The following is a 27,669-nucleotide window of genomic DNA, read 5'->3' as shown; positions in this document are numbered from 1 at the left end:
GTAAAGCATTTCTTCCTAATAAACAGTGCACTGGACTCCAGTGACCATCAATGCTATTTCCAATAGGCCTGGTAAAAATAGAAGGTCAAGTTGTTTTTCTCCCTAAATCGTTTAGTTCCGTGAAATCAGAGGAAAAATTTGTTCCCTCACATGTAAAAGTCAAAAAGCTTCAGAGATCCAGGAGAGTTTTCAAAAATCAAGCTTGATTAAAAATATAAAATGCAGTGTAGATAATTTTACGAAACAGCAGGGGCAATTGGAAAGCACTTATTAAAGTACCTGTTAAAGTAATTAGTGATAAAAATGGAAATTTCAAGGCACTTCTGTATCTCTTAGATCCCAGAATAGGCTCAGACTGTGCTGAATCACTTCCTCTCTCAGATCAGAGTCACAGAAAAAGACAAAAGAGAAGCTTCAAAGGATTTTTTTAGGATTGGGAGGCAGGTGTGAACCACTCTTAGGAACTGGCTCTTCCCAGGTCTGAGCGAGCTGAAGCCCTTACCATACATCCTGTTTCCCAACACCTGTCACTTTGCTGTTACATATTAAATACTTCTGATTCCTCTTTGTTTGTTTTATGTAGAGACCAAGGGATTTGGGAGCTTGACAGGGAGACCTAAGCCCATATGGCCTGAATCTTTATTGCACAGAATATTATCTTATTTATATTTAACTATGTTGCCACACTGACCCCTACCCTCCCCGCCCCGCCTCTGTATCACTCTTCCTGTACCATGACCTCTTTTGCATAGCCTGCCTTAAAAGTCTTCTGTTTTTTTCCCATCTGTGTGTCTGGGCTCCTCATTCACATCATAGGCTCCACTAACGGGATTCTTTGAGTCTGTTCATAGTCAGGACCCTTACATAGTAGATGCCTCCTGAATGCTTCGTGTTGGACTAATTAGAGTGGAGACTTGCGAGGGCAAAAGGTCTGCTGTTTATATCCTCCTCCATCATCCCGCTGGTCCTCTCCCAGCAGGACCTCAGGGCACTGTTAATGGAATTTCAGAAGATAGGACAGATTTGAGACACTCCAGTCATCAGTCTAAACTGCAGAAGCCCCAGATACACTTCCTAGTATCCAAACCAAATGCTCCCTTAGGCAGCCACTGGGTAATCAGGTTGTCATGGTAGCAGGGACCCTTGAAGAAGGTTTTGAATATAGCTGTGGGATAATTGTTTCAAAAGCCTGTATAACCTTGGCTCCTGGAGAAGTAGAGAAGAGGGTGCAGAGCCATGCCAGACGCAGAGGCACCATCCAAAGCGAGACGGAATGCACTCAAAACGGGTCACAGGAAGACGGATATGCAGGGCAAGTCGGAAAGTTGTCAGGGAAAATAATAATTGCATCCAGGACTGGTGTAGATGGCTAAAAAAAAAAATTAGCTATAAAAATTTCAGACTCTGAAGTGAGATCAAATCTCGATGGACATATTTTTTAAAGGACCTCTAAGAGAATATTCAAAAGACATGCTCTGTGTCGCATCAGCAAGATGACCGAATGCAGATATTATGTTTTATCCTTGTATCCCCAAATGGAAATTATGGCGTAATTAATTAAACATCAGCTTTTATCCAAAAATATTTTGTCCTAGGCTCAAATTTTTGTGAATCTAAGAAAGGACTATATAATACTCAGTTACATAATACGCAGTTATGTAATGTTCAGTTTTATAATAAATTCTTAATGGAACAGAATGAAACCTCTGAAATGTGAACTAGGGGTCTGCCACAATATCTCTTGATGGGGTTTGGAAGGGCTGATGAAAAATCACATTTCTGAGTGTGGCAAAATGTAAATAAAAATGTAAGTCTAGTGTGTGAGAAAGATAAAACTTGGGGGGGTTTTGGATGATCATCTGGGGAGTAAAGCTTCCAAAGAAAAATTATCTTAATCAGGCTTTGAGTCATTTTAAGAGATTTCCTTGAACTTCCTTTCAGAGCCTTGTGCATACCTGTGAAAACTGCCTTATTACCCAACAGAAGGAACAAGGCTTATTCACTTGGAGATGTCTTAATTCAAGCCATATTTAGAACAAGTCTCTTAAATATATACCAAATCCACCACACATGTTTTCTACCCCTGTAACAGAGGATATCCAAGAAAGGTGAACTCACAGGAAAAGCTATGAAATTGACAAAATCCAAAGATGCTCATAGGCTTTCATAAATACGTACTCCAGACTTGCTTCCCTTGTGCTGGGATAAAAGGAATTGAAGCACACTGCCTGGGGACCAGCATGGCTGAATTGAGGGAGCAGGAGTGGGGCTCTAGGAAACTCTCTGGAAGCTGTGAGTTGAGATCAGATCTCCAAGGTGGAGGCAGGACAATGTGAAAACAAAGCCACAGCTGATGAAGCAGTAAATTCTTCATCCAAGAAATCAGCCTAGGATCCAGGCCACAATGAGACAGGAAGGAAGGGGTCAGGGTACAACTATTAAAAGAATGACACAACATTCAGAAGAACAGGATATGACAAAAACCTGTTAGAACCTACTAGGCCCAAGATGGCAGAAGATTTGACTTCCAGTGGACTTTGAGCCTCATCATACGCTCATTGCAATGCATTAGCTAAATGACACACCCACAGGCGCCATGACAGTTCTGAGGCCAACCATAAAAGGCCAAAAAGTGAGTGGTGGCCCATTTCCTGAAAATCTCCGCCCCTTCTCCAAAATAGTTGGAATAATTCTCCCACTCTTTAGCCTGTGAAATTACCCAGCCCATAAAAATTAACCACCCATGTTTCAGTGCTGCCTCTCACCTTCTGAGACAGCCCACACTCTGTCTATGGAGTGTGTACCTCTCTAAATAAACCCGCTTTCACTTTACTATGGCTCGCTCTTGAATTCTTTCCTGCAGGAAGCCAAGGACCCTCACTTGGTGGCCCACCCCAGGGACTCACTCAAGACCTAGGACATGACCATTCTCTCACGCCCCATTTTTCCCACAACTAGATCTGTGAGGGAGGGTGATTCCTAAACAAGGTCAAGTACAAATGAGCAACCAGCCAAGATAGAGCAGCAGCGCCCAGCAAGGGAGTGGGCAGGAGCGGTTGAACATAGGCTCCGCGAGACAAGAAGGGACCAGGGACAGCTGCTGGTATCGTGTCTCTTGGGGAGAGTGTTGAATGGCTAAAGATACCAATGATGAGTGGGCAAAGCCCAAGAAATTCTTCCACTCCTAAATACCCTACCATGAACATTTTTGAGAGTAGAAAAAAATACCTTCTGATGGGTGGTAGAGTGCATTAGGAATAGAATTCAGGGAAATGTGGTTGGTAAAGAAGGTTGAGCTCTAGATCATTTGGCAATAGCAGAACTCATCACTTCATAAATAAAATGGGAATTCAAGAATTGTGGGCAGAAAAGCCATCCTGTTTGACTGGGAGACCTTTTCCACAAAGGGGAGAAAGAACTCTAGAGAATACAAAACAGGACAGGGTAGAATTCAGGATCTTGGTACTGTAGCATCTACCAAGCTTGAGTAAATCAAGGGGATTGAAGCAGATCAGATTAAAAACACTAATTCACATTCACCTTTTGTGGCTGAACCTAAATTACCCATGTTGGTAGTGTCCATTAATCAGATATATGCCATATTCACTCTCATAATTTCTTTTTTACAGGTATTTGGTTTTCTTAGTTAGAGGGGAGAATAATTGTATGCATGATTATGGTATTAGATTAATTCTCTCACCAAATCTGAATGAAGATAAAGGAGCGATGGTTAAACAATCCTTTTTATATGTTCCTCTTTACGTCTGAAATCCTGAAATGAAAAACTTCACACAATCCCTTTCGAACTTTAGGGAGTACATCAATAAATACAAAAGCTGCTCATCACCCTATTTCACTTGGTTTTTCCAGTATGGTTTCCCATGTTACCCACATTTCTCAGATAATCTGCTTTTTAACCTCACCTTGTGTCACTAAGTAAGGACTCGGTGTCACCCTGGCCTCAGCAATCACTGCCTTCCAGTCATGACATTGTCTCGGTACTGAGCAAAAATCCAAGGGCAGAATTCTATTAAATGCAACAAGCCTTCACTAAGCATCTGAAGAAGTGCAGCTCCGTGAGTGAGGAGAGAAACAAAAAATGGCAAAGCGGCCCTCCAGCCCCACTCTGAAAGGCGAGGCACACCTTGGTCGCAGTCTAGGCTGCCATCATTAGCTGGAGAGCTGCAAAGCTATCCAGGCTACTGTGAAAGGGGCAACTCCACCTCCATCCCACCAGATAATGCACAGCTGATCTCAGGTGCAGTCCTTCTCGGCCTTGAATTACAGATTCAAAACTGTAAAATAGAAAATAGAGCTGGCTGACTGACTGAAGGCAGAGTAATCCACCAAAAATTATTGACCCAGCTTGTATTTCTGGCCCTGGCTGCTCTGGCATTGCCAGGTCCCCAAAGTGGACCATGGTATCTTACTTTGGTGTGAGGCATGTGTTCTGACTGTGGATTGATCTACACCATGGCTTGTCACACAACTCCTCACCCCTGCCCCTGCATAGTGACACAAAGTAGGCCTCTTCTCCATGAAGCTGAAAATACATGTGTGAATGTGTTTCTGAATGTGTATATAATGTGTGTATATACATAATGTGTGCATATGAACTTATGTGTGTGTGTGTGTGTGTGTCTTTAGTGACTGCTCTGTTTGCTATAGAGTGCTTATCTCAGAAAAGGGTGACATCAGCCAGTTAATATTAATCCTGATAACAAACAAACCCCCAAATGATTAATGGCTCAAACCCAGTGTAAGTTTCTTTCTCATGGAAAGTCCAAAAGAGGTACTTCTGGTCCCAGGGCATCTCTTTTCCATTGACTATTCAGAAATCCAAACTCCTCCTACCTTCTGGCTCCATCTTCAACATGTGACTTCTGTGATTGCTGTGCTGAGTTGGCTGCATCAAACTGGTGGAAGGGGAAAGAGGGTGGAGCACCGCATGTGGGCGATATTTCTGGGCCAGGACACACATCACTTTTGCTCATACCCCATTGGCTGGAACTAACCCTGTCACATGGCCATACCTAACTGCAAAGGATGCTGGGAAATGTAGTCCAGCTGTGTGGCTAGAGGAAAGAGGGAATGGGTTACATGACACCTAGCCAGCCCCTGCCACAGAGACAAAGCTGAAATTGAGGGCTTGGCCTGCATTCTCATGGAGCTGGTCACCCCATTAGGGAAATAGACCCTGCAATACGGGAGCACTTCAGCAATTACACGCTTCAGATAAAGGGCCAGAATGATGGAGGACGTAATCCATCTGGGTGAGGAATCCACTGGGGGCTAGAGATGACAGACAACCCTACAGGCAGGTTTCAGTGCAGTCCTGAATAGTGAGCAGGTTTCAGGCAGGTGGGTAGGAACAGGGAGAGTGTGCTATAGGCAGACAGACAAAAGCACCAGCTCAGAAGTGAGAGGGGCCCATTCTAGAGACAATGAAACCAGTCTGGCAGGAAGGGAGGGGTGAACAGTTACCATGAAAGGAAGCATTTGAGTGAAAAGATCTCACTGGCCTCTAGTTTGAGAATGTGTGAGGCTGGGAGTCTCTATTTCTAAGACCAAGTGAAATCTTAGTTACTGAGATAGTATAAGAAGTGATGTGAGGTCAATTTCAAATCTATACTGAGTAATATTGTTATCTCTCATGTCTAAACACACACACACACACACACACAAAATCATGTCCGAGTCAAATCCAGGATTCATCCAGATTCGTAGGCTAAAGATTTCAAGTTTGAAAATTTTCTGGTGGGAGATTTTATCTGAATGGACACTTATTCAGTAAACATAAACTGTAGGTAGGTAGTCATGTGATAGTGAATTTGCCCTCAAACTAAGCAGGTAGACTTCCTTGAAGAGGCAGGGGTACTCTCCTGTAAGTTATACTCTGTCAATGATTTTAATTGATTTTCTCATTCTATATTCTACCTGAATTAAGGCCAGATAACATCACAATACCAGTTTGAAAAGTAATATTCTCTCTCCCTCTCTCTATGAGAATTTATTTATTATATATGTATATGTAGAAAATATAAACCTTTCATAAAAATACTTATTATAAAAGTATAGCACCTAATGGTATTGTGAGCTTTTGTGGTTATTTAACCATGAAGGATGTTTATGTGAAAGGATGCTATTTACCTTTTATTTTCTTACCTACAGCCTTAACACAGAAGTAGATTTTATTTTCCTCTAAGTCAGTTTTTATTCTCCTTACATACATGTAAACTATAACAACAAATGATTCCTTTGTACCTTAGCATTTAAGAAATTACCAACTCTCTTATTTGTAGTGAGGTGGATTGAACTAGAGTCTGTCATACAGAGTGAAGTAAGTCAGAAGAGAAAAACAAATACCGTAGCTAACACATATATATGGAATCTAAAAAAAAAAAAAGGTTCTGAAGAACCTAGGGGCAGGACAGGAATAAAGACGCAGATATAGAGAATGGACTTGAGGACACAGGGAGGGGGAAGGGTAAGCTGAGACGAAGTGAGAGAGTGACATGGACATATATACACTACCAAATGTAAAATAGATAGCTAGTGGGAAGCAGCCGCATAGCACAGGGAGATCAGCTCGGTGCTTTGTGACCACCTAGAGGGGTGGGATAGGGAGGGTGGGAGGGAGACGCAAGAGGGAGGGGATATGGGAACATATGTATATGTATAGCTGATTCACTTTGTTATAAAGCAGAAACTAACACACCATTGTAAAGCAACTATACTCCAATAAAGATGATAAAAAAAAATTACCAACTCTCAGTTATGACAATTAATTGGTATAAGACTGTGTAAATTTCACAGTACCATCTTATTTATTATCCTTTCTGACTATGGCAGTACCTCTCCCTACCTGAGAGGTAGGTTAAGTAGCTTCTTCCATCCCTTTGTAACAGGAAAGGAATCTGAAACAAAGAGGTTCAATTACATCCTGAGATCTGGTAAAATCTGTGCCTTCAGGCTGAAACTCAGGTTCCCCTTGCCCTAGGATCTGTCCCCTCTCCTTCATGACTTTACCTATTTCAGTGGAGAGAACTGACCATTTGCATAAAATAACTAAAATATAACATCATTTAGGAGGATGGGTTTATATATACACATAATTCATGCAGAAAGCAAAATGATGACATCATATATCTGGTAAGAAGTATAACCGTGAACTGAATAAGAAGTCAGATATCTAATGTATAGGGATTCTTCCCCCAAATCACATGATATACCACTCAAAATCATCATTTCTTTTGTTGAATGTCATTTCCCATAAATTCTTTGACTCTTTGCATATTGATAAATGTGTTCTTAAGTCTTAGAATGTTATTCTTTTGGCACTCTCTCAATCCTTAAAACCTATATGTGGGTGGAGAAAATATAGACATCTTTTTCTTTATGGGCTACAGCAAGCATCAGTTGGGTACTTACTGAGTATGACACGTTGTGTGACAGATCCTGGAGCTTAAAAGATCTTTGTTTCTAGAGGGAGCTCGAGATAAGGATTATAAATATTGTGCAGAAACAACATCCTGGCTCTAGTTACCTATTGCTGTCTTGGCATTGTTGGAGAAATTAGAATCTTCAAAATAATGGAAAACCAGATATCTAGGATTTATGTTCTTTTTGGTGAAAGTAACTCCACAAACACAAATTGAGAGAAGCAAGAGTGTAAGTCTGAAGCAAATGATTTTAAGCTCTACTGATAAGAAGGAGAACTGATCCATAGCAGGAAAAAAAAATGCCTTTATTCCTGCAGATGGATGCAGTGCAATGCTACCAGAGTGCTTATCCTTCAGTGGGTGCTGAAGAGATGTTTGTTGAGTGACTAACTAACCAGGTACACAGGGCTTTCACACAAGTTCAACCTGAAGGAAGTCAAATGGGGAACAGTAAATATGGCTCATTTTAGTGGAGTTTAACAGCCCTGCTGACAACATGGTGGATCTGCTGGGACAAAGTGACCCTTGGGCAACCCCTGCACGCTAAGATGATCCTAGCATTAATTATTGGCAGAGAACTAGTCATTTCCCAGATCAACATCAGTATGCAGCAAGGCCTTTCCTGGGAGGAAAAGGAATAGAAAAACTTTTCAGAGGTGAGGGAGGCATCTCAGCCACATTATTTACTTATTCAATTCGATTTTTTAGTGTCTGAAGTCACAAAAGTTGTAACCAAGACGAACCAGGCTGTAAGTACCATTTTTAAAATGTCATCAGCCTAGCAGAAACATTAGAGATAAATCATGAGTTTTATTGTATTTGCAATTAAAAAGATCAAATTTAATATCTACAGAAAAGCCTTAGTAATTAGGATAAAGATTAATACAGTGAAATGTCCCTGGTTTAGCAGGCCACCCAAGCAAAGCTGAAATAAAGCATTGAGTATATAATCGAATAGCATGTGAATATTAATGCACAAAGCCCTCCAAGTCCCCAGATCCCTGATGCAATTATTTTCTATTCACATTAATTGTTCCTAACAGATGACATTAATGACTTTGAGTTAAAATGTGTGCAAGGGAAGATTTCACAAGACCAGTGCTGTTTAGAAATAAGGTCACTTTTATAATTATTTGCTCAGATTTTAACCACTACTCAACATAATAAGGTTAACATGGTGAGTGCTTTTTAATGTGAATATCAAAAGTTAATTCAATGTTAATATCAAAAGCCAATAAGTGTATGGGGTTATTCACATTTTTCTTGCTATTTCTTTTTCCTTACTACTTATTTTCCAACACATACTGACAGACTGTGAAAGTGTGATTATTGTTTATAATGTGTAATTGCACATATGTATATATAGAACACTGACTGATAAACTCAGATAAACTTTTTTGAGTTAGGATATGTTATCTAATCTAGAAATGTCAACTCTTTTGAGATTTACCTGTCTAACTCAAGATTTGAAACAAACAATTAAATCAACACTATTCAAAATTTCTGCCTGTTTTTACCCAGAAACTTCACTCACACATCTTAAATCTTTCAACCGGGGATTTGCTCTCAGATGTGGAAAGAAGCCAGAGTCTGACGCACTCACGAACTGATGTTGAAATGCACGTGAGTTTCCCTGTCACCTTCAGAACACTTGTTCAGGTTGTTATTTTCCTTCCTTCCATCAGAAATGATGTCACAAGTGAACCATAAAGTGCATCCTTGAAGCATTGTCAGGCAGATTAAAAATACTTTCCTTTCTTGTGTTCTCTGCAATTCAATATCATGTCCCCCAGCTGGTGAAGTAAGCAGAAAGTGTCACTCTCGGCACAAATATCATAAATCTTGCCTCGTCCCCAAGATACCTTTTTGGGTATTGATTACATCTCAAAGTCTCTGAGAAATGGCCGAGGAGCTTTTTATTAAAGCCCATGTCCCATATTACTCATCCTACTTTTATGATATATTATGTATGAACTTTTAAAAATTCATGGTCTGTACTTTTTTTTTCTTTAGCTAGGATTATCTTTGTGCTTATTTGGCAAAACTTTAACCAGCGTGGTTTTTAACTCTCATTGACATAAAAAAAGTATCTTGAAAAACACAAGAGCCAAATAAATATATAATGAAAAATGTTAGGCTTAAAACAATGACAGATGGACATTTGTGGATAACTGGCCTTTTATTTTACTGTATAATTTTATAAGTGTAGCTAGGAGAGTCTATATCGAAGGTAAATATTCTCAAGTTAGATGGGAATTAAATGTCAGTGGAATGCTGTCACTTTAAACATTCATGAAGACCTTAATGGCATCCAATCTATAATATGACCTTAAGATCAGAAATTTTTTAAGTTGCAGTCTTTATCCAAGAAATCCTTGCCTTCATTCTCTATGTCTCTCTCCTTTTTTTAACTAAAATATGGATTTTGTATTGCATTTCTCATGGTAAGGATGTTAAAGCATATGAGTGCTTCAAGGTGGTAATCTAAAATACACTACGGGAAAAAGACACTTTGAATAGTGTAAACGGTATACTTTGCCAATTAAGTCAACACAATTAAGATAATGTTGCAACGGAAACCAACATACATCTTGTGGCAAAGAAGAATTTTAATAATAAGCATTATCTATTACTAATTACGACTCTTCTCGGGAGGATGTCTTGGAAGGAAGTCTGTATATGTGCAGGAGTTCTGCTTATTGTCAGGGGCCTTCTTTGGAGCCGTATCATAGTGGCTAGGACCTGGGCCTGACATCAGAATGTTGTATTGACTGGGTGACCTTGGACAAGATTTTAACACCTCAGTGCCTCAGCTTCCCCCTCTGGAGAATGAGAGAAAATGATTTTTCTTTTCTATTTCTGAGAGCTGTAGTGAGGATTGAATAAGATAATATATAAAATGTATATAACACAGTACCTGCTAACAGTTTGGAGCCATAACGAGATCTCCGCTGCTTTCGCCCTCTTGCGTTCTTAAGTATTTGGCCGCATGCCACGGCCACAGAAGAACATGGCGAAGATAGAGAATGAGAATAGAGAAAAGTGTCTACTGGTGTGTCTCTACAGAAGGTCACATCAGTGACCCGTGGAAATAAAGTACACCCACTTCTGGCTGTTTCTCATCACAGCGCCCATGTGTAAGACCATGATGGCATATTAAGAAGTGTAATGCATGGTCCCTTAGGGAGGCTATAAAGTATAATTTTGTTCAAAAGCCAAGACACACACATACTAAAAAAAGAAACATTTTTAGTAATAGTAGTAAAACCTGACAGTTACTAAGTTTTACTATTACTAATAATTACTAAGTATCATTAAGCATACTACTACTAATTGGCAGGGGCTGTTCACTCTTCACATTGATCTTATGTGGTAGGTGCTTTCATTATCTCCAGTTAGAAAGAAGGAAACTGAGGCATGGAGGAGTTAAATAATTTTCCCAAGGTCAAAGAGTTAGCCAGTGAGAGAGCCAGGATTTAAACCTTATAAGTGTCCTTGGGGTTCAACCGCTCAATCACAGAACAGTTATTTATTGGAGCAGATAATCCTACATGATAATCATGTGCTGATGAGGGAAGAAACTTCAGGACAGAGGAGCTCACTTTTCAGCCATGATGTCAGAGATTCTGGGTCCCTTATTAAATTCCAACATTGATTGCCCAAGGTCAGGGAAAGGTGGGAGAATTTCCCAGTAGAGAGGACTCGCCCCTTCCTCTTCTTGGCAAAGAATTACTCTGTAATCACCCCATCTCTCACACACACACACACACACACACACACACACACACACCCTCCCCAGTACACTGCTCCAAGGGAGGGCTCACGCCACTCCTTTCATCCTGCTCAGCACAGCCCAGGTCACACTGTGAGATGCGCAACTTGCTACCAAGTAAGCCACACATGAGAGGTGATCGTCTCTCATCGCTCCTCCTAGGCTAGGGGCTTTCTACTCAAAGCACAGGTCCTGGACCAGCAGCAGCAAAGTACCTGGGAATTTCTTAAAATACTACGTCTCAGAACCCACCTCGGAATTACTGAATCAAAATCTGTATTTAACAAGATCTAGGATGACTTATGTGCCCATGAAAGGGTGAAAAGCCAGGCTTAGGGGACACTTCTGTGCATAACTACCCCAGCCCTGCCTGTCCCACATGACACTGATGGGCCTTCCCCACCTCCCCATAGTGTCCTCCGTCACATCTGGGCATCTCAAGTTCAAGGCCAAGGGAGAGGCAGCAGCGCCTTCCTCCTCCAGCTCATCTTCTGAGTTCTAGTGTCCTGTCATCTTAACCCGACATCTGTATGGAGGTGCACACATGTGTGACAACTGGGCAAGGAAGCTTACTTGTTAAAAAGAGGCCTGGGAATTGAGTTGAGTTGTAAAATTAGACAGTATTTTGATAGGTGAGGTGGGAAGATATAGATGGGAAAGACAGAGAGAAATCACATATAAGCTTCAGTACTTTGCGAAAAGGTAGAATATAAACGGTGACTGACACCTGTGCAGGGTGTGAAAAAAGCCATTGGAGAAGTTTAGATCGGATAGCCTCAAAGGCCATGGATGCAGCCTCTCTCTGGATAGTAGACACACGCTCCAGAGCAGAGGTTGTCCTAAATAAAAACCACCGCCCTGCTGAGGCAGACAGCAAAATGTCAGAGAATGGGATGGAGAAAATAGAAGACACACAAGTAGAAGTGGCTCATGATGTGACGCTTCTGAAAGTCTGTTCAGGGCATGTTCCAGATGTGTGTGCCATGGCTGAGTCCTAACTGCCCTGTGCTCCTGTGCACTGGGACCACCAGCAGAGGGCAGTTGTTGAGATACAAACATGAACTCCCCTTAACTAACTCACATCTGGCAGTAAATAAGGTCATAAATCAATAAATATTGCTGAAAGCTGGATTTTAGGACAACTTTCTCCTTTCAGTGATGTTTAGAGCCAAATTTCAGGGGAAAAATAGAGTAGTAAAATCCCTTGGCATTTTCAGATCACTTAAAGAGATGATTGTGCAGCCAGAATGAAGTATCGGATAGCAAGGCAGATGCCTGATATTGAAACTCTAACATTATTAAGCATTATGGATATTGGTTAGACAGCAGATTAAGCATGCTCTCTGTACCAATACAGGGGTTTCCTATTGACCACGCGTGCTCCCAGAACAGCATTACCTGCCTTCCCCAAGCTGGTGTTTAGTCATTGTCAGTTGGAATTGCATTTGGAGAACAGTGGTATGTACTCAGGTACTAAAGGCACCCATAAAGTGTCAACCAATTGCACAAGTAAGAGACTTTGCCATTCTGCCAGTGACACAAAGACAGATGGTTTCCTATCAATGAGTTTCTGAGACAAAGCTTTTCTACATAGGGGACAGGCAGGAGACTGTAATGGAGAGATTCCATTCTTGTGATTGGGGTGCTAAATTAATTTAGCCTGTCCACTTAGTGGAGCTTCATCTGTTACATTAGGGGCCTAGAATGTGGCCTTCAGGATGTTCTGGAGTGTCTACAGCTTTGTCACCTGTGCCTTACGCAGACCCACTAGAACTCTAACTGCTTGGATCCTTCTGTGCGGGACCCAGTTCTGTTGGATGTGAGGATCTTTACCATTTGGATAGCCAACTGATATGAAAAGTCCTAGCATCTTTACACCAGAGCCTCATGAGTCCCGGGTTTGGTGTTCCGTTACAGTACATGGCTTCCTGGGCATTTGATCCTAGACTTATAATGACGTTATCAGAGCCATAGGGATCATAGGAGTAATCTGGTAGAACTGTCCCACCCTACACTGGAAGACAGTAAGATCCATGGAAGTTAAATGCTTTGTTTCTCAATATCTCTTATCTGGTGGCACTTGTAGCCTGAGAGCCAGGTCGATAGACTCCAGTCCAGGGCCCATGCCCTTGAACCCTTAAGCCGAAGACGCTGCTCTGTCTTCTTCCTTTTGTAGCATTAAAGTCATGGCTTGATATTGATCTGACTCTCTAACCAGTATGACTGGATAAAATGGGACACTACCAGTGTCATATTTCCGCCTAACGATGATGGCAGCTCATAATAATTGAGCACCTGCTTAGGCCGGGTCCTATGCTGTATGCTTCTCATCTAGAAACTCACTTGGTCCTTGCAGTGACCTTAAACGGTGCGCAGTATTATTATCATTCACTTTTTAAAAAGAAAATGTAGCTCTAAAAGATTAAATAATTTCCCAGGTATGTTAGTCAGAGTCATAGCCAAGATTTGAACCCCTAATCTGTCGACCCCAAAGTCTGTGTTTCTAACCACAGTGCTGTATTCGCTCCTACCTCATTATGATGCTGAGCTGGTATTTCCTCCCCCCTTAGCAAAGTCCTAGCTCAGAGCTGTCCTGCTTTTTTTAGGAATGCCAGCTGAACACAAAATCAGGAACCCCTGCTTTGAGACGCCCTGGCATGGGGGTTGCCATCCATGGTTATCTCTGTCCTCGAAGCAGCTGTAGCAGCAGCGAGCTGTCTCTCTCGAGCACCTGCAGCGAATACTCCAGCGGCTCCTCCTACACGTGGCATGATGGCAAGAACCTCAGGAAAAGGGTAAGGCTCCTTTCAGGGCACTGCAGCGTCAGAGAGAACCAGAAAAGAAGCCTCTTCCGGTAGGAAGGCAGGAGGTGGGAGGGAGGCGAAGGAGGAAATGACCAGTTGCTGAGTTCTTGTTCATTTACACCTCACAAAACCAAAGAGGGAAATATGATTCTCCCCATTACATGGAAGAGAAAATTGGCTCCAGAAGGCTAAGTTCCTTGCTGGAAGTCACACAGCCAGTGAGAAACGGCATGATGATTCAACCTCAGATGATGGGGCCATCATGGGAGGGAGTTTGGGAGAGAAAGACATTTCCCTTCTGTGCTTTGGTGGAGCCCACTGAGTTCCCAGATTTATATCGAGTTGGAACTGGAACCCTGGCCTGATGGAACTGGCCATGCTTCAGACCGACTAAGACATTTTCAATTAGTTTTATGGACATCATGGCTGTGATGCTCAGAGAGACTTGTTAATTAATGTCCACTGCAAATGAGAGTGAACTTGGCCACGTGCCAAGTCATTCCAGACTGAGCATCCCGTGAGAACTCAAAGAAAAGGTTTTCTTCTAGAGAATAGGGAGAGCGGTGCGTTCTCTCCGAATAAATGGCCGAAAGTTTTGGAAGTATCATTAGCTTTGTAGGAGTTTACTGCTCAAAAATAGCATGTATTATATTGACCTTTAATCAATGTGATAGCCTCATGAAACACTAATATTATGGCTGTAAGTTGGAGGGTGGCACAGTAGAGAGAGAGAATTCCATGGTAGATGACAAGTGCTGTGGCTTCAGTGAAAGTCGAGCATGTCTCTACTTAGATGCCAGGAGTTCTTCTACCAGATTTTTAAATAACTCTTGCGGCTGGAATGACTCCCATCTGCAGAGTGGGCTCACACAGCTGAAGATTCCTTCATGATTTGAATAAACATCTTTGCACACTGGTATAAGCCGAGAACCTGGAATAGCTGTTTCTGCAGTTTCCTAGTGTGAAAGAAAAACAAAGAGTACAGGAGAATGGAAACCCTGAATTCGAATATTTGGAGATCAGTTTTCTGTCATCTGTATAAATTTAGTTTATGACTTCAGAAGCATAAGAAACCAGGGAAATTCCATAACTGCCAGAAAATTTGGGTGAGGGAGGAGGTTTTTCATACTCTGAACAAGAACTCAGAAAATGATTTCAAGCTTGAATTTAGAGCTTATTCCCTTGAGACTTACAATGCAAAGTGCGGAGCCTGGGGTGTTATCAGAATTGCTCCTTCTAAGGAGCTGTTCGGAGTTCTGAATAATGACTGCTAGGGACCTGGCTCTTAGCAAACTGGGGAGGTGGTCGGGCGGGAGGGGGGGATGTTCCCTCTCTTTGTCTCTGAATATTGCTGGCTCCCAGAGCCCCTGCTCAGCTCTTTTCATTCACAGCTCTTTCTCTCTCTCTCTGAGCCTTTTTTTTTTTTTTCTTTTCTTTCTTCCTTGAAATTTTTCCAGTTAGAACAACCCTCGATATTCTAGGGACATCTCTTCCCTGAAAGAGGAGAAATAAGGTTCTTAAGACACTTCATACACACTCCGTTAGCCATCATATGGAGATTTAAGTGTCCCGTCTCAAAATGGCTGTGGAGTACCAGCGTGCCTGTCACATCTCCCAGAGAAAAGTCCTAATTCTCAGGGATCCAGCAAACTAGACCCAGTCCCATGAAGAAATTTTATTTTATTTTATTTTTATTTGTTTGTTTATTTGTTTATTTTTGGCTGCGTTGGGTCTTCATTGCTGCACACGGGCTTTCTCTAGTTGCAGTGAGCGGGGGCTACTCTCCGTTGTGGTGCGCGGGCTTCTCATTGCAGTGGCTTCTCTTGTTGCGGAGCACAGGCTCTGGGCGTGAGGGCTTCAGTAATTGTGGCACGTGGGCTCAGTAGTTGTGGCTCATGGGCTCTAGAGCGCAGGTTCGGTAGTCGTGGCGCACTGGCTTAGTTGCTCCGCGGCATGTGGGATCTTCCCGGACTAGGGCTCAAACCCATGTCCCCTGCATTGGCAGGCGATTCTTAACCACTGCACCACCGGGGAAGAAGTCCTGAAGACATTTTAAGTTGATATTATTTAAGGAACTTCTTAAGTTCTTACCACATACCAGGTACTCATTTAGTATTAACTTACATAATGAATTCACACAATATGAATTTGAATGTGAATATAATATTAACCTATGTAATAACAAATATATGACCAATGGTTCTTTACTCGTTCATAAGTATTTTTTTAAAAAATATTGTTTTGTGTAGAAACAGAAGGGAAGCCTACATGAAATGCACTGGCCTGGCCTCCGTGGAGGAATCTGGCTCCTATTATTGAGTAATTACCACATGTCAGCTTTGTCAGCTCTTCATAAGTACTAGCTCATTTAATGCTCGTGGATAGCTTATCAAGTAGGTTCTCCTGTTTCCTCCATTTCACAGAGAAGTAAACTGAGGTGCTGAGAAATTAAATATCCATCCCAAGGTCTCATAGCCAGTAAGCAGAGCTGGGCAGTTGGTTCCAGAACCTTAACCATTCTGCTAGACTGACCTTCTTGAATCAGCCTAAAACTTGGAGGAGTCCCAGTTGTTGGGATGGGTTTGTTTCCATTAAGACCAAGAATGTCATTAAAAAAAAAAAAAAAAAAAAAGAATGTGTAAAACTGTTGTCTAGTCAAGAAATAGGAAAGAACTGTGGGCATTAAACCCAGGCTCCTACCTTATCAGCAGCATCTGTCAGCCAGCTGCACTGCTCCCCAGAGCAACTCTCTTCTGACTTTTCCCCGCAAATAATGAAGCCGCCAGTATGAAATGCCAGCTTCGTCCCACCGTCTCCCCGATAGGAGAATCATGCTTTTTTTCAAGTTTCAAGATTATCCTCAACCTTTCTCAAGCTATTAAATACCATGACCTCCTTTGGAAAACTGTTGGAGGAATGTGGCTAATCTCACAGGGTGGGGAGCCAGGGCCCTGGGAGGTTTGTAGCCTTGGGCCCTGGGATGAATCAGACCACAACGTGGGCAGGCTGCGGGGAGGCAGAAGGGAAGTGGCAGACACAGAGCACGTCTTCTATGGCGTGAACAAATCTGCCCTTTTCAAGCTCTAAGAGGGTACTTTTGCCTGGCTTCTCTTCTTGTTTGTGAACGTGACATCAGGATCATGGAAATTCTTAGAAACCCAAGCTGTGGCAGTCTGCTCACTGGTCAGTCTATAATACCCGGACTTACTGAAGGAATTTCTTCTGATTTCTGAAGGAGTTTTTAATGGCCCAGCAGAAGAGGAGGGAGAAGGGGGAGCATCACCAAAATAGAATCTATCCACAGCAACTTCTGACCCTGGAGAATTTTCCAAAGAGAATATGTAATTTGACTTAAAACCAAATATACATATAACAAATAAAGAAAAAATAAACAAGACATACTGTTGATAACAAGATTTTTATGATTTTTAAAAATCATAAAACTTTTATGAGAAAGTTTTGATGTAAGCAGATGTTCACAGCTTACTAAAAAGCTGAGATTCCAAGGTAAGTTTCTGACACGGAGTTGACCTCTGCTTGCGAGCACTCGGGTGTTCAGAGTCCTGGAGCAGCAGGGCAGCTAGCGCGGAGACGCCAACGGGAGCTGTACTCTTAGCCAAGACTGGTGCAGGGTGCACATCTGAAACCACCACATTCATTCATAGACATTCTTCATCGTTAACCATATAGCCTTTTTAAAAAACAAAGTCATTAGGTCGGAGCCTCCCACTTTCCCGGAGTGCCGGTTTGTGATTAAACTCTGCAAATTCCATTCAAAAGAGGGGTGTTGGAATAACCTATGGTCTCTATTATGACTTTGACTAATATAGAGGGTAGAACAGAGGCTAAGCTTTATTCCAGCAGTATCGCATCCAGATTGATGGCGCAGTCTCTAGAGCCACATTGCCTGGGTTCAGATCTCCACACAGCCACTTCAGAAATGAGTCATAGGAAGGACCCAGGAGACCAGAGTTCAAACCTTTGCTCCAGCTCTTCCTTAACTATGTGATCTCCAAAGGACAGGTCTTGCTGAATCTCAGTTTCCTGCCTAGTAAAATAGAACTGATAATGTCTCCCTCATGGTATTGTTCTGAAAATTAAAGCAAAGCACTGGGTCAGGGGCTGGTACACAGCAAATGCTTGGTCAGTGTAAGTTTCCTCCTCTGCCATTCTCTTTCTTGCTAGCAGTCATTTGATAAATATGAATGTCTGAGTAGAATGCCATGTTTTTTTCGATGTCATTTCTTGGTCACTTCTCCAGAAATAACACTGGTATTTGGAGAACTATGAAGAACAGGAAAGTGACCCTTTGAAGTTAGTAGGTGAATCATTGCTATGAGTTTTAACAGCAAATGCCCAGCTGCTCTACCTGTGTGAACATTTCACAGGTGTTCACTGCCTATCAAGTGAAGTCATGAAGCCACATGACATTCTAACTTTCAGTCACTAGACTGGAAGGGACCATAAAGGCAGGGGCCGACTCACTTTTCCATTTACCCTCTTCACCTGCCGTCTCCACTGCACAGCGAGGCTTGTTGTCCTCTGGTTGTTCCCTAAGTGTTCCTTAAGCATCGTTTTCCAATTTCGGTCTTTGCCATCCCATTTCTTCTACCTGGAAATCATTTCCTCTACTTTTAAACTAAGCCCAACCTATCTATCTTTCTAGGGCTAGGTTTACTTTTTTAAAAAGAAGAGAAAAGAAAAGAAAAGGAAACTTATATGCTTTTTGTGTTTTTTCCAAACAGACATGTGGTCTCCCTCCTCTGAAGTTCTGGAGTACCTCTTACCCCCCTGTATGTCTCATATGATCCCTTGACTTATGGTTACTTGAGCTCAACTCCTCCTGGGAGTTGCATCCTCCTTGAAGGCAGGGTCCGTATCTTCTGCTTATCTGTATCATATGCTGCTTAGCTCAGGACCTGGCAAGGTAGAGATTCGCTGCATAGTTATTGAATTAGTTTGAATTAATTAATGAATAAATGCATTTATATGTGAATATTTATCAACCACTAGAACTAATTAAGTTTAATGATGGCCTTTTCCTTTTAGAAATTGGTGACCCACAGAGCTCAATCATTTCTCATATCTCCTTTTCTTTCCTAGCAGTCATCACAAAATTGGGACAAAAGGTTAAGTATTGAGTCTTCACTCCCAAGTGGCTTTGCTAGTCCCACAGATGAACTACCTCCGACTCGCATCAAGGAAAGCCACATTTTGGAAGGACTCAGAAAGCTCCAGAAGCGAAAAGTGTTACTTGAACCCCCATCAGTGATAACCAAATGGGGTTATAAAGATTGCATGAACTCCAACGAAGGAATCTATTCACCAGGAATTAAAAGTAGCAGCCTCAAGGAATATCCCCCCTGCAAACCCACGGACACAGGGAGCCCCTGCAAGGAGCCCCACAAGGCATTTGTTTATGACACAGATTCTCACGACGATGCCGAAGAGGACCCTTCCTCCTTAGCCTCGCTCCAAGCAGTTCCACACCAGGGCTGCAGGCTGCATGGTTGTAAATTAACGCACAGTGTTTCTGACAGTCTCTTTGGCTGGGAGCTGAATGGCAAACACTGTTCAGAAATCACCTCCTCGGTCTACCCCTGGGAGAGGCCTGAGAAGCTGACCAGTTGTGCTAGCAACTGCCCCTTGGAGCGGAAGCTCTGCCCAAGTGCACAGGGACCTCAGGCACAGAGAGAGAGGGACCCGCACGGCCAGGGCTGCCTGGCTGTCACTGTGCAGCTCTCAGACACTGATGACACCGAAACCCTGGGTGAGCTGCACATAGAGAGCAGTGATGAGAAGAGCCCTTCCGACGCGTCTCTGACTGTGGGCGCCGACAAGTCCCTGGAGAGCCGGGGCGTCCGCGTGGGATTTGGAAGATCTCAGCGTGGGTCTCCTGAGGAGGAAGAAACACAAGTGCCCGTCCACTTCGAGAGCAGGCCAAAGACGTTTAGTTTCATTAAGCAGCAAAGGGTTGTAAAACGGACTTCCTCAGAAGAATGTATTACTGTCATATTTGACGCAGAAGATGGCGAGCCCATTGAGTTCAGCTCTCACCAGACTGGCCTGGTCACTGTTACCAGAAAGGAGATTTCCATCCATCAGGCCCCTGCTGGGCCGCAGCCAGAACACACTGAACTTTTACCTCAGGGAATTGCTCATTTACAGCCAGGGGCTGCTGCTAGAGACGATCCTCTCTTGAAGAGATCTGAAGAGGAAACTGAGAGAAACATTCCAAGAGAAGAAGTAGAGGACGTTGCCGTGACACCCGCTGAATCCTTCCACCCCAGGACAGTGACGCAAAACACTCAGCGACAAAGACTGACCAAACCAACCCACGCTACGTCATGCCAGAGTCATTCTAGGTCCTCTGTGGCCACGGGCATCGCCTGTCAGAAGAAAAGTCTGACAAAAATACCTACCAGGGGCAAGTCTTCACCTCAGAAATCAAGGCTAATGGAGCCTGAAGCCCCCCTCACGGTCCCCTCAACTGGCCCAGTGACTCTTGAGAGACCACCAGCTCCAGGGAAACTCTCACGGTTCAAAAAGCCTGAAGGCCCAGAGCCCGTCTTTGCTTTACCGCCAGATTCACACATTCCAAAACCCTCCACCCAGCTCCCTCACGGCTCCAAAATGTTCAGCAGAAGGGACTGGGTCCAGTACTCCAGGAGTCAGATTCCAGCGTCACAGCTGCTGCCAAGGTCCCCCGCCGAGCCGAGTGACCATGGCGAGCCCCCCACGAGGGATAAACACTGTGACCCGGGGCCAGAGGCCAGGGTGAGATCACCCTCCCTGCCGTCTCCTCCAGGCAGGTCGGTCTCCCTACTCGCCAGGCCCAGTTACGAATATCTGCCGCCACCTTCATGGGCCAAGCCAGAAAGCGGGGTCCCCAATGAGGCAGCAAGGACAGTATTGAAATCCCCCCCTCTGAAAGGATCCTGTGCTCCTATTATTTATTTTAATCAGACCGTGACAGAAGTGCAGGGGAAGAAACCTTCTGTGCCCTTCAAAAAGCCCGTCTTCACTCCCCCTCCGCCCTCCACAGAAACAGCAATCCAAACCAGATGCCCTGCTCACAGCCCCTCCAGCTCGTTTGCTGGGATGGCCCCAGGGCCCCCAAAGGTCTCTCCAAAGAGAAGTGTCCCCAAAACCCCACCTCACCAAACACTTGGGACCACACAAACGGACATAGGGTCACGGACTCCCAAGAATTGTCCTTCTACCCATGAGCCACTGGAAATACAGTCTTCCAAAGGTGTGTCTCCAGCAAGAAAAGGACAGTTGAATGACAGTGTCTCCACATCCCCCGAGCCTTCCTTCTTAGGGGTAAATGAGTCACCGTCACCTCAGGTTAGCAGTCCCTCATCATCAGCATCCTCCAAAAGCCATAGCACCCCGCATGGCTGTCAAAACCCTCACGAGAGAGGACTGAAAACTCGCCTCCCCGTTGGGCTCAAAGTCTTCATGAAGTCTCCCCAGTTGCTCAGGAAAAGTTCTACAGTGCCAGGGAAACATGAAAAAGACAGCCTAAACGAAGCCTCGAAAAGTTCCGCAGCTGTGAGCAAGGATAAGCCAGGGACCTCTAGGAACGCCAGCAGCCTTGAGACCACAGGAGGTGAAAGAAACGTGTCTCCACTGGGTTTACAAGCACAAGAGAGTTTGGCCGAAGGGCTTCCCCTGGAAACAGCAACGCCAGAGTCATTGGAAAATAGCACGCCTGGGGCTGATGGGAAAGATGCGGTAGAAAACAAGTCTGTGAAGAGATCCCTGTCCTCCAACAAACCTCTCCTAAAACCAGCTCTAGGCATGAACGGAGCCAAAGCCCGCAGCCAGAGTTTCAGCGCTCACTCAGGGGACAGGCCCCCCACGGCCTCCGTGGAAGGGCCAGGCAAGGTCCGGACTCAGATTATTACCAACACTGCTGAGAGGGGCAACTCCCTCACCCGGCAGAGCTCCTCCACGGAAGGCTCTCCCAGCAAGACCGCATCTGCCCCCATGTCTGATGGTCTCCCGGGAGCTGGGAGGCCCCTGGGGCATCCTTCCTCCAGGCAGGGCTCCCTGGGGAGTACAGGCAGCTCCAGCAGCCAGCACGGGAGTCCAAGCAAGTTGCCTTTGAGGATCCTTCCAAAATCCGAAGGGTCCCTCGCCCCACCTGGGACAGAAGAGCAGCAGGCCTACCCCCAGGGAGAAGGCGCCAGGGTGACTGCACCAGAGGAAGCAGGCAGCGACCACAGCAGGGGCCCATCCACCCCAAAAGACGGCCCAGGAGCCCCGCAGAGTCCGGGGAGGACACGGCACCCCAGCAATTTTGAAACCAGCAGGACCTCCAAGCTAGAAACTTCTGGAAGGTATCCAGACACGTCTACAACCAGGACCGGTGTTGTGAGCCCAGAAGCCCCCCTCTCACCCACAATCGAAGAAAAGGTCATGTTGTGCATTCAGGAAAATGTGGAAAAGGGCCAAGTGCAAACAAAGTCCACCTCTGTGGACGCGAAGCCGAAGCCCGGGCCTTCTTTTGCCAGCTGGTTCGGTTTTCGGAGGAGCAGACTGCCAGCTCTCAGTAGCAGGAAGATGGATGTCTCCAAAACCAAAGCAGAAAAGAAAGATGCAAAAGGTTTGGGGTTTGGAAACAAACAGCTAAAATCAGAGAGAAAAAAAGAGAAAAAGAAGCCTGAGCTACAATGCGAGATGGAAAATGAACTTAACAGGGACATCGAGCTGGCAGATGGTCCAGACAGTGGTTTACAAAACAGAAGTAACCTGAAAACACCGCCAGACATTTATGACCAAGTGAAGTTTGAATCGAGAAGTAGACCCAGCCCTGTTCCATGTTCAACGAAAGATACCTTTATGACGGAACTTCTAAACAGGTAGCGTGTTGGCAAAGAGGGGGGCAGCGTAGAGGGCAGTGCAGAACCCCACCCACTCCTCACCCTCCAACAAGGAGAGTTGTTTGTTTCCTGCATACTGAACCCCAATCAAGTATGTTTCTCATACAAGCAGAAATTCATCATAGCCATCTTTTATACATTAGCCAGAATTTAAACAGTGAAATAAAAGTTAGCAATAAAATGGTAATTTAGTCCATGTTACTTTGGTAACCAAACCAATGGTCTTTGAAATTAAAGAATGGTAAGTTTTATCAAGGTTGATGGAAATTCAGCCTACAGTAGAGATCATGAATGTACCCACATGGCATATGAACTGGAAGAAAACGACACACATCCCACTGACCGTACCGAGCAAACTTAGAAACTTTCCAGAGGTGATTACAGATTCTGCTGCTCTTAAGCCAGAAATATATTTAGCAATCATTCCCCAGTGGTTTTTACTCTATTCCCTCACTACCCGCCCCTCTCCATCTCACAAGCAGTCCTAAAAATAAAAATAAATTATTGCATTATCAAATCTAAATTGACACACTACTGGAATAGCAGATGAAGATTTGACCAAGGCCAGTGAGACACACTTATCACTCAAGGGTTTAAAGACAAAGAGACACATGGAGGTTACTTTAAACATTAAAGGATTGGGAAACGTAGAGCGATTGAAGAAGAGCAATGTAATTGATCAGAGAAATCACTTTCTACCTGCAGAGTTGATAAGAAAGCAGCTCAACAGACTGAAAGTGGATCAAATAATGTTTCCTGCAGGAGTGTGTTAAAGGGCAGCTCCCAGGGCTCTTGTGTCACCGGCAGCTCTATTGGCACTCAAGGAACCCACAAGAAGAACATCAAAACCAAAGCAGATATGGAAATACCGAAAGGCTCCCTGGTAAGTCTTTCACCATCCTGGTTATGAAGTGTCAGGTTCTGAGATGGGCTGGTTGGGTTCTGTCTACCCTTTGCTGATGAAAATATATAGGCAGGAGATTACGGGGGGAAAGGGAAAGCTAAAGCCAAAGAGAAAAAAGAGGGAAGTCTTGGTGACACTGTAGCACAGCGATGGCAGTTAGATTGGAATGGGCCTGGCTCCCTCCACTCAAGCTGCTTCTGTAGTTCTCTTTTCAGAAGGATGGTATAATCACAGTGCAGGCAAATGATGCTGCGAGCGTCATCTTCAAATTATACCCTTGTGCTGGGAATTTGTCCTGATGATGCTTTCCATCATTTCCAGCAACGCAAAGAGGAACGAAAATGATTAAAAAATAAAAGTGCAGAACAATTTAGGTGAACATTGGCTATTTTGATGATTTGATTTAAGCATTTTTCATAAAGTTGTAAATACCGACTTATCCTACCTAAGACAGAAGGTGTTACGACTTAAGAAACTTATCCTTGGAACCAGGCCTGGATGCTGCAGGGCAGGGAGAGGGGACAGAGCCTGGAGCTGTGCCCCATGCTCCCCACTGGGACATCAAGGCTGTCCTGGGACTGGGTGCTAGCCCCGGAGCTAGCATGGTCCGCCATGCAGGCTGCACATCGGGGCTGCTGTAGGCTGCCCATGTTTCCTGAGCGACGGGGACCTCGAGGACGGCCGCTACCCGCCCGGGCCCAGGCCGCCCGTGGGAGGCGGCGGCAGCTACCACCCCCATTGTGATGGCCACGGAAACACGCTCGGCGGAGACAGCTATCCCTCGTTCGGCAACCCACAAGGCAACGTGATAGCAAAAATCATGTCTCCTATCGTGTCCGTGGTGGTGGTGACCCTGGACCCTGGCAGCGGCCAGCTATTTCTAGTACAACAGGAGGAGGAATTGCTTCAGGACAAATGAACCAGAAAACATCTTAGGCCTTCAAAATCCACCCATCGCTTTGAGAAAAGCTCCATCCGGTCAAGAACCACCTTCATCATTCCCGTGAAGTTCCTTTCCTTCTTGGCTTGACCAGCTGACCTGAAGGGTTTTCTCTTCTGTTTGCAATAGACTGCTGGCTAACCAAGAATTCCTAATTCCTCAGACGCCTCGATCGTGATAAGGTAGACAGCTGGACCTCGGGTTGTACGAAAGATTGCTTGATCTGTTGGTTCCATTGTGAATCTGGACAGAGATTCCAGCTCTGGAATGAGCTCCGAAACTACCTCCTGGTGTGACCCCGGGCCATCGACATGGTCACGAAGCACAGGGCCAGCAGAATGGCACTGGGGTCTTGGGCGGGAATGCCATCAGCTTCTAAAAAATGGTGACAGACTGCTGTTTGGGTTTCCAGCAAGTTGGGGAGAGAAGCTTGGCTGATGCTGTACATTCCTAAGTTATGTCAGGAATCCAGACCCGTTCACCACCACCCGTGAAACGGGAATGAGTGATTTCCAACACTAACGGCAGAATTTGCACACTATTTCAGCTCACCAAAGTATTGTTATCTGCAGAGGATCAGGCTGCATTTTGGAAATTTAAGTGCAAAATCGCTGATGTGGAAACCTTCTCGGGGAAGTGATCAGGGGGTGCTTTTCCCTGTGAAATAGTACAGTTTCTACATTGTTTTGGAGAATGCAGGGTAGAAATAGAGATTTCCAGATGTTGAGGCTTTTGGCATTATTTTTGATCTTTGATCCTCTTTGGGTACCAGTTTTTAAGACGACGGCAGTACTTTCCTTGGTTTATACTTTTCTTTTTACTGGACTAGATGATCTTCTGTCCTCAAACATCTAAAAAAGTATACTAACTGTTTGCTTCTATTTTAGTAATACTTTAGGGGAGAGGAAAAAGGATGGTTTGGGCAGATTATATAGTTTGATTCAACTGAGATTAATGCTGATAGAATTTTACAGTTTAAATATTAGAACCAAAGAGGAAGCCAGTCACTAGAATCTGGATCTCATAAAGAGGACACGTTAACATTCCAAATATGCCTGCTTTGTGCTCACCCTTAAGGATTGAGAGCTAGGTCTCCCAAGAGAAGTTGAAAGCAGAATGCATTTGAAAGAGCTTCCCCAAAACGGAAAAGAACTTAAAACTAAGGATCCTGATTCGATGTCTCAGAATTGCATGACTTCCATCCTGGATTTACATAGATTTGAACCATTTGAAGACAGCCTGTATTTCCTATTTTAATGTGAATGTCCTATGACTCTTCCCAAATCTTGTTGAGCTTTCCCATAAGTGAGGATGCCCACTAAGCATTTCCCATATATGAGTTTTCGTGGGGAGTTTAATTTAACTCTTGTTAAAAAGTGTGTGTGTGTACACACGCAGATTTACACACAGATATACATAAATGGAACTTTTAAAAAAAGGTAACTCCATCCATTTTCTGTAACTGTCATGGACAACTTTTCATCATTTAAAATACATGTAAGATGGAAGCAACCTAAGTGTCCATCGACAGATAAATGGGTAAAGAGGATATGGCACATATATACAATGGAATATTCCTCAGCTGTAAAAAGAAACAAAATTGAGTTATTTGTAGTGAGGTGGATGGAACTAGAGTCTGTCATACAGAGTAAAGGAAGTCAGAAAGAGAAAAACAAATACCATATGCTAACACATATATATGGAATCTTAAAAAAAAAAAAAAAAAAGGTTCTGAAGAACCTAGGGGCAGGGCAGGACAGGAATTAAGACGCAGACATAGAGAATGGACTTGAGGATACGGGGACGGGGAAGGGTAAGCTGAGACGAAGTGAGAGAGTGGCACGGACTTATATATACACTACCAAATGTGAAATAGTTAGCTGGTGGGAAGCAGCCACATAGCGCAGGGAGATCAGCTTGGTGCTTTGTGACCACCTAGAGGGGTGCGATAGGGAGGGTGGGAGGGAGATGCAAGAGGGAGGGGATATGGGGATATATGTATATGTATAGCTGATTCACTTTGTTATAAAGCAGAAACTAACACAAGATTGTAAAGCAATTATACTCCAATAAAGATGTTAAAAAATAAATAAATAAAAATAAAAAATAAAATACATGTAAGAGGAAAAAAAAAAAAGTTATGCTTTTTGGAACTTGACTCCCTATCATTTAGTGTTTTAATTATGAGGTCCAGAACTCAGGGTGTAATTTCCTTTGAAAAAATGAATGAAAGGCATTTTTATATTTCCCCAGGATATGCCAGTTTCAAATATTTTTGTTTTTAAATTACCTTAAAATGAACTTCCTCTCCTTACATTCTTTCTGCTCTTGCATCACTGGTCTGGTGATATTCATTGTTCCTTTATGTAAATTTTAAAGCACTCGAGCAAAAAACAATATCTTTTCAGAATTCCTGTATCCATATATTTTTGTGCTCTAATAGAAGAGATTATAAAATATACTATATGCTACCATTTTCCTGAAACATGAAGCAATTACTCATTTTTTTCTGGAGTGGTTCAAGAGTAGAGATTTTAGAAGTGATCGTGATTGACATTATTAGTTTTTAATTATTATTGATGTTTAGGGTTCCTTAGAGTTTCACTTTAATTTGAGACAAATGTACATTTAAATTTTTTTCAAACAGTTCTTGACTCTAAAGAGCTATAAGTTCTTTTTTTTTTTTTCTTTTCCAAACCCTCTGAAATCATATGCAGACTATGTTCTTTGCAAAAGCTTTTTTTTTTCTTTTCCCCACTTCTTGCTCTTGGATTCCATGGTATCATGCCTTCTTGAAAACATAGATGTCCCTTGCATTATAAAATCACAAATTATAAGTGTGTCTAAGGCTGCCTCTGTCGTGTCACTGAAAGGAAAGAGAGAGAATAAACGTGTGGAAATGTGCAGTATGCCAGA

At 43.5% G+C, this 27,669-nt stretch overlaps 1 protein-coding gene across 8 annotated transcripts in view; it reads left to right on the top strand.

Moving 5' to 3' along the window:
• The window catches only part of NCKAP5 (NCK associated protein 5), a 1,012,185-nt gene that overhangs the window by 876,526 nt on the left and 107,990 nt on the right, over positions 1 to 27,669 (top strand). For 7 of the 8 annotated variants that reach the window (XM_067025888.1, XM_059055601.2, XM_059055604.2 and 4 more), the window contains 4 exons: positions 8,964 to 9,065; positions 13,821 to 14,009; positions 19,122 to 22,888; positions 23,615 to 23,792. In XM_067025888.1, coding sequence (XP_066881989.1) covers positions 8,964 to 9,065; positions 13,821 to 14,009; positions 19,122 to 22,888; positions 23,615 to 23,792 — 4,236 coding nt within the window. The remainder of the gene's footprint in view (positions 1 to 8,963; positions 9,066 to 13,820; positions 14,010 to 19,121; positions 22,889 to 23,614; positions 23,793 to 27,669) is intronic. The other variant, XM_059055602.2, reaches the window with a different exon arrangement.

Source organism: Kogia breviceps, chromosome 2 (assembly GCF_026419965.1).
Source record: "Kogia breviceps isolate mKogBre1 chromosome 2, mKogBre1 haplotype 1, whole genome shotgun sequence".
NCBI classification, from domain to species: Eukaryota; Metazoa; Chordata; class Mammalia; order Artiodactyla; family Physeteridae; genus Kogia; species Kogia breviceps.
This window is presented reverse-complemented; position numbering and strand designations above follow the sequence as displayed.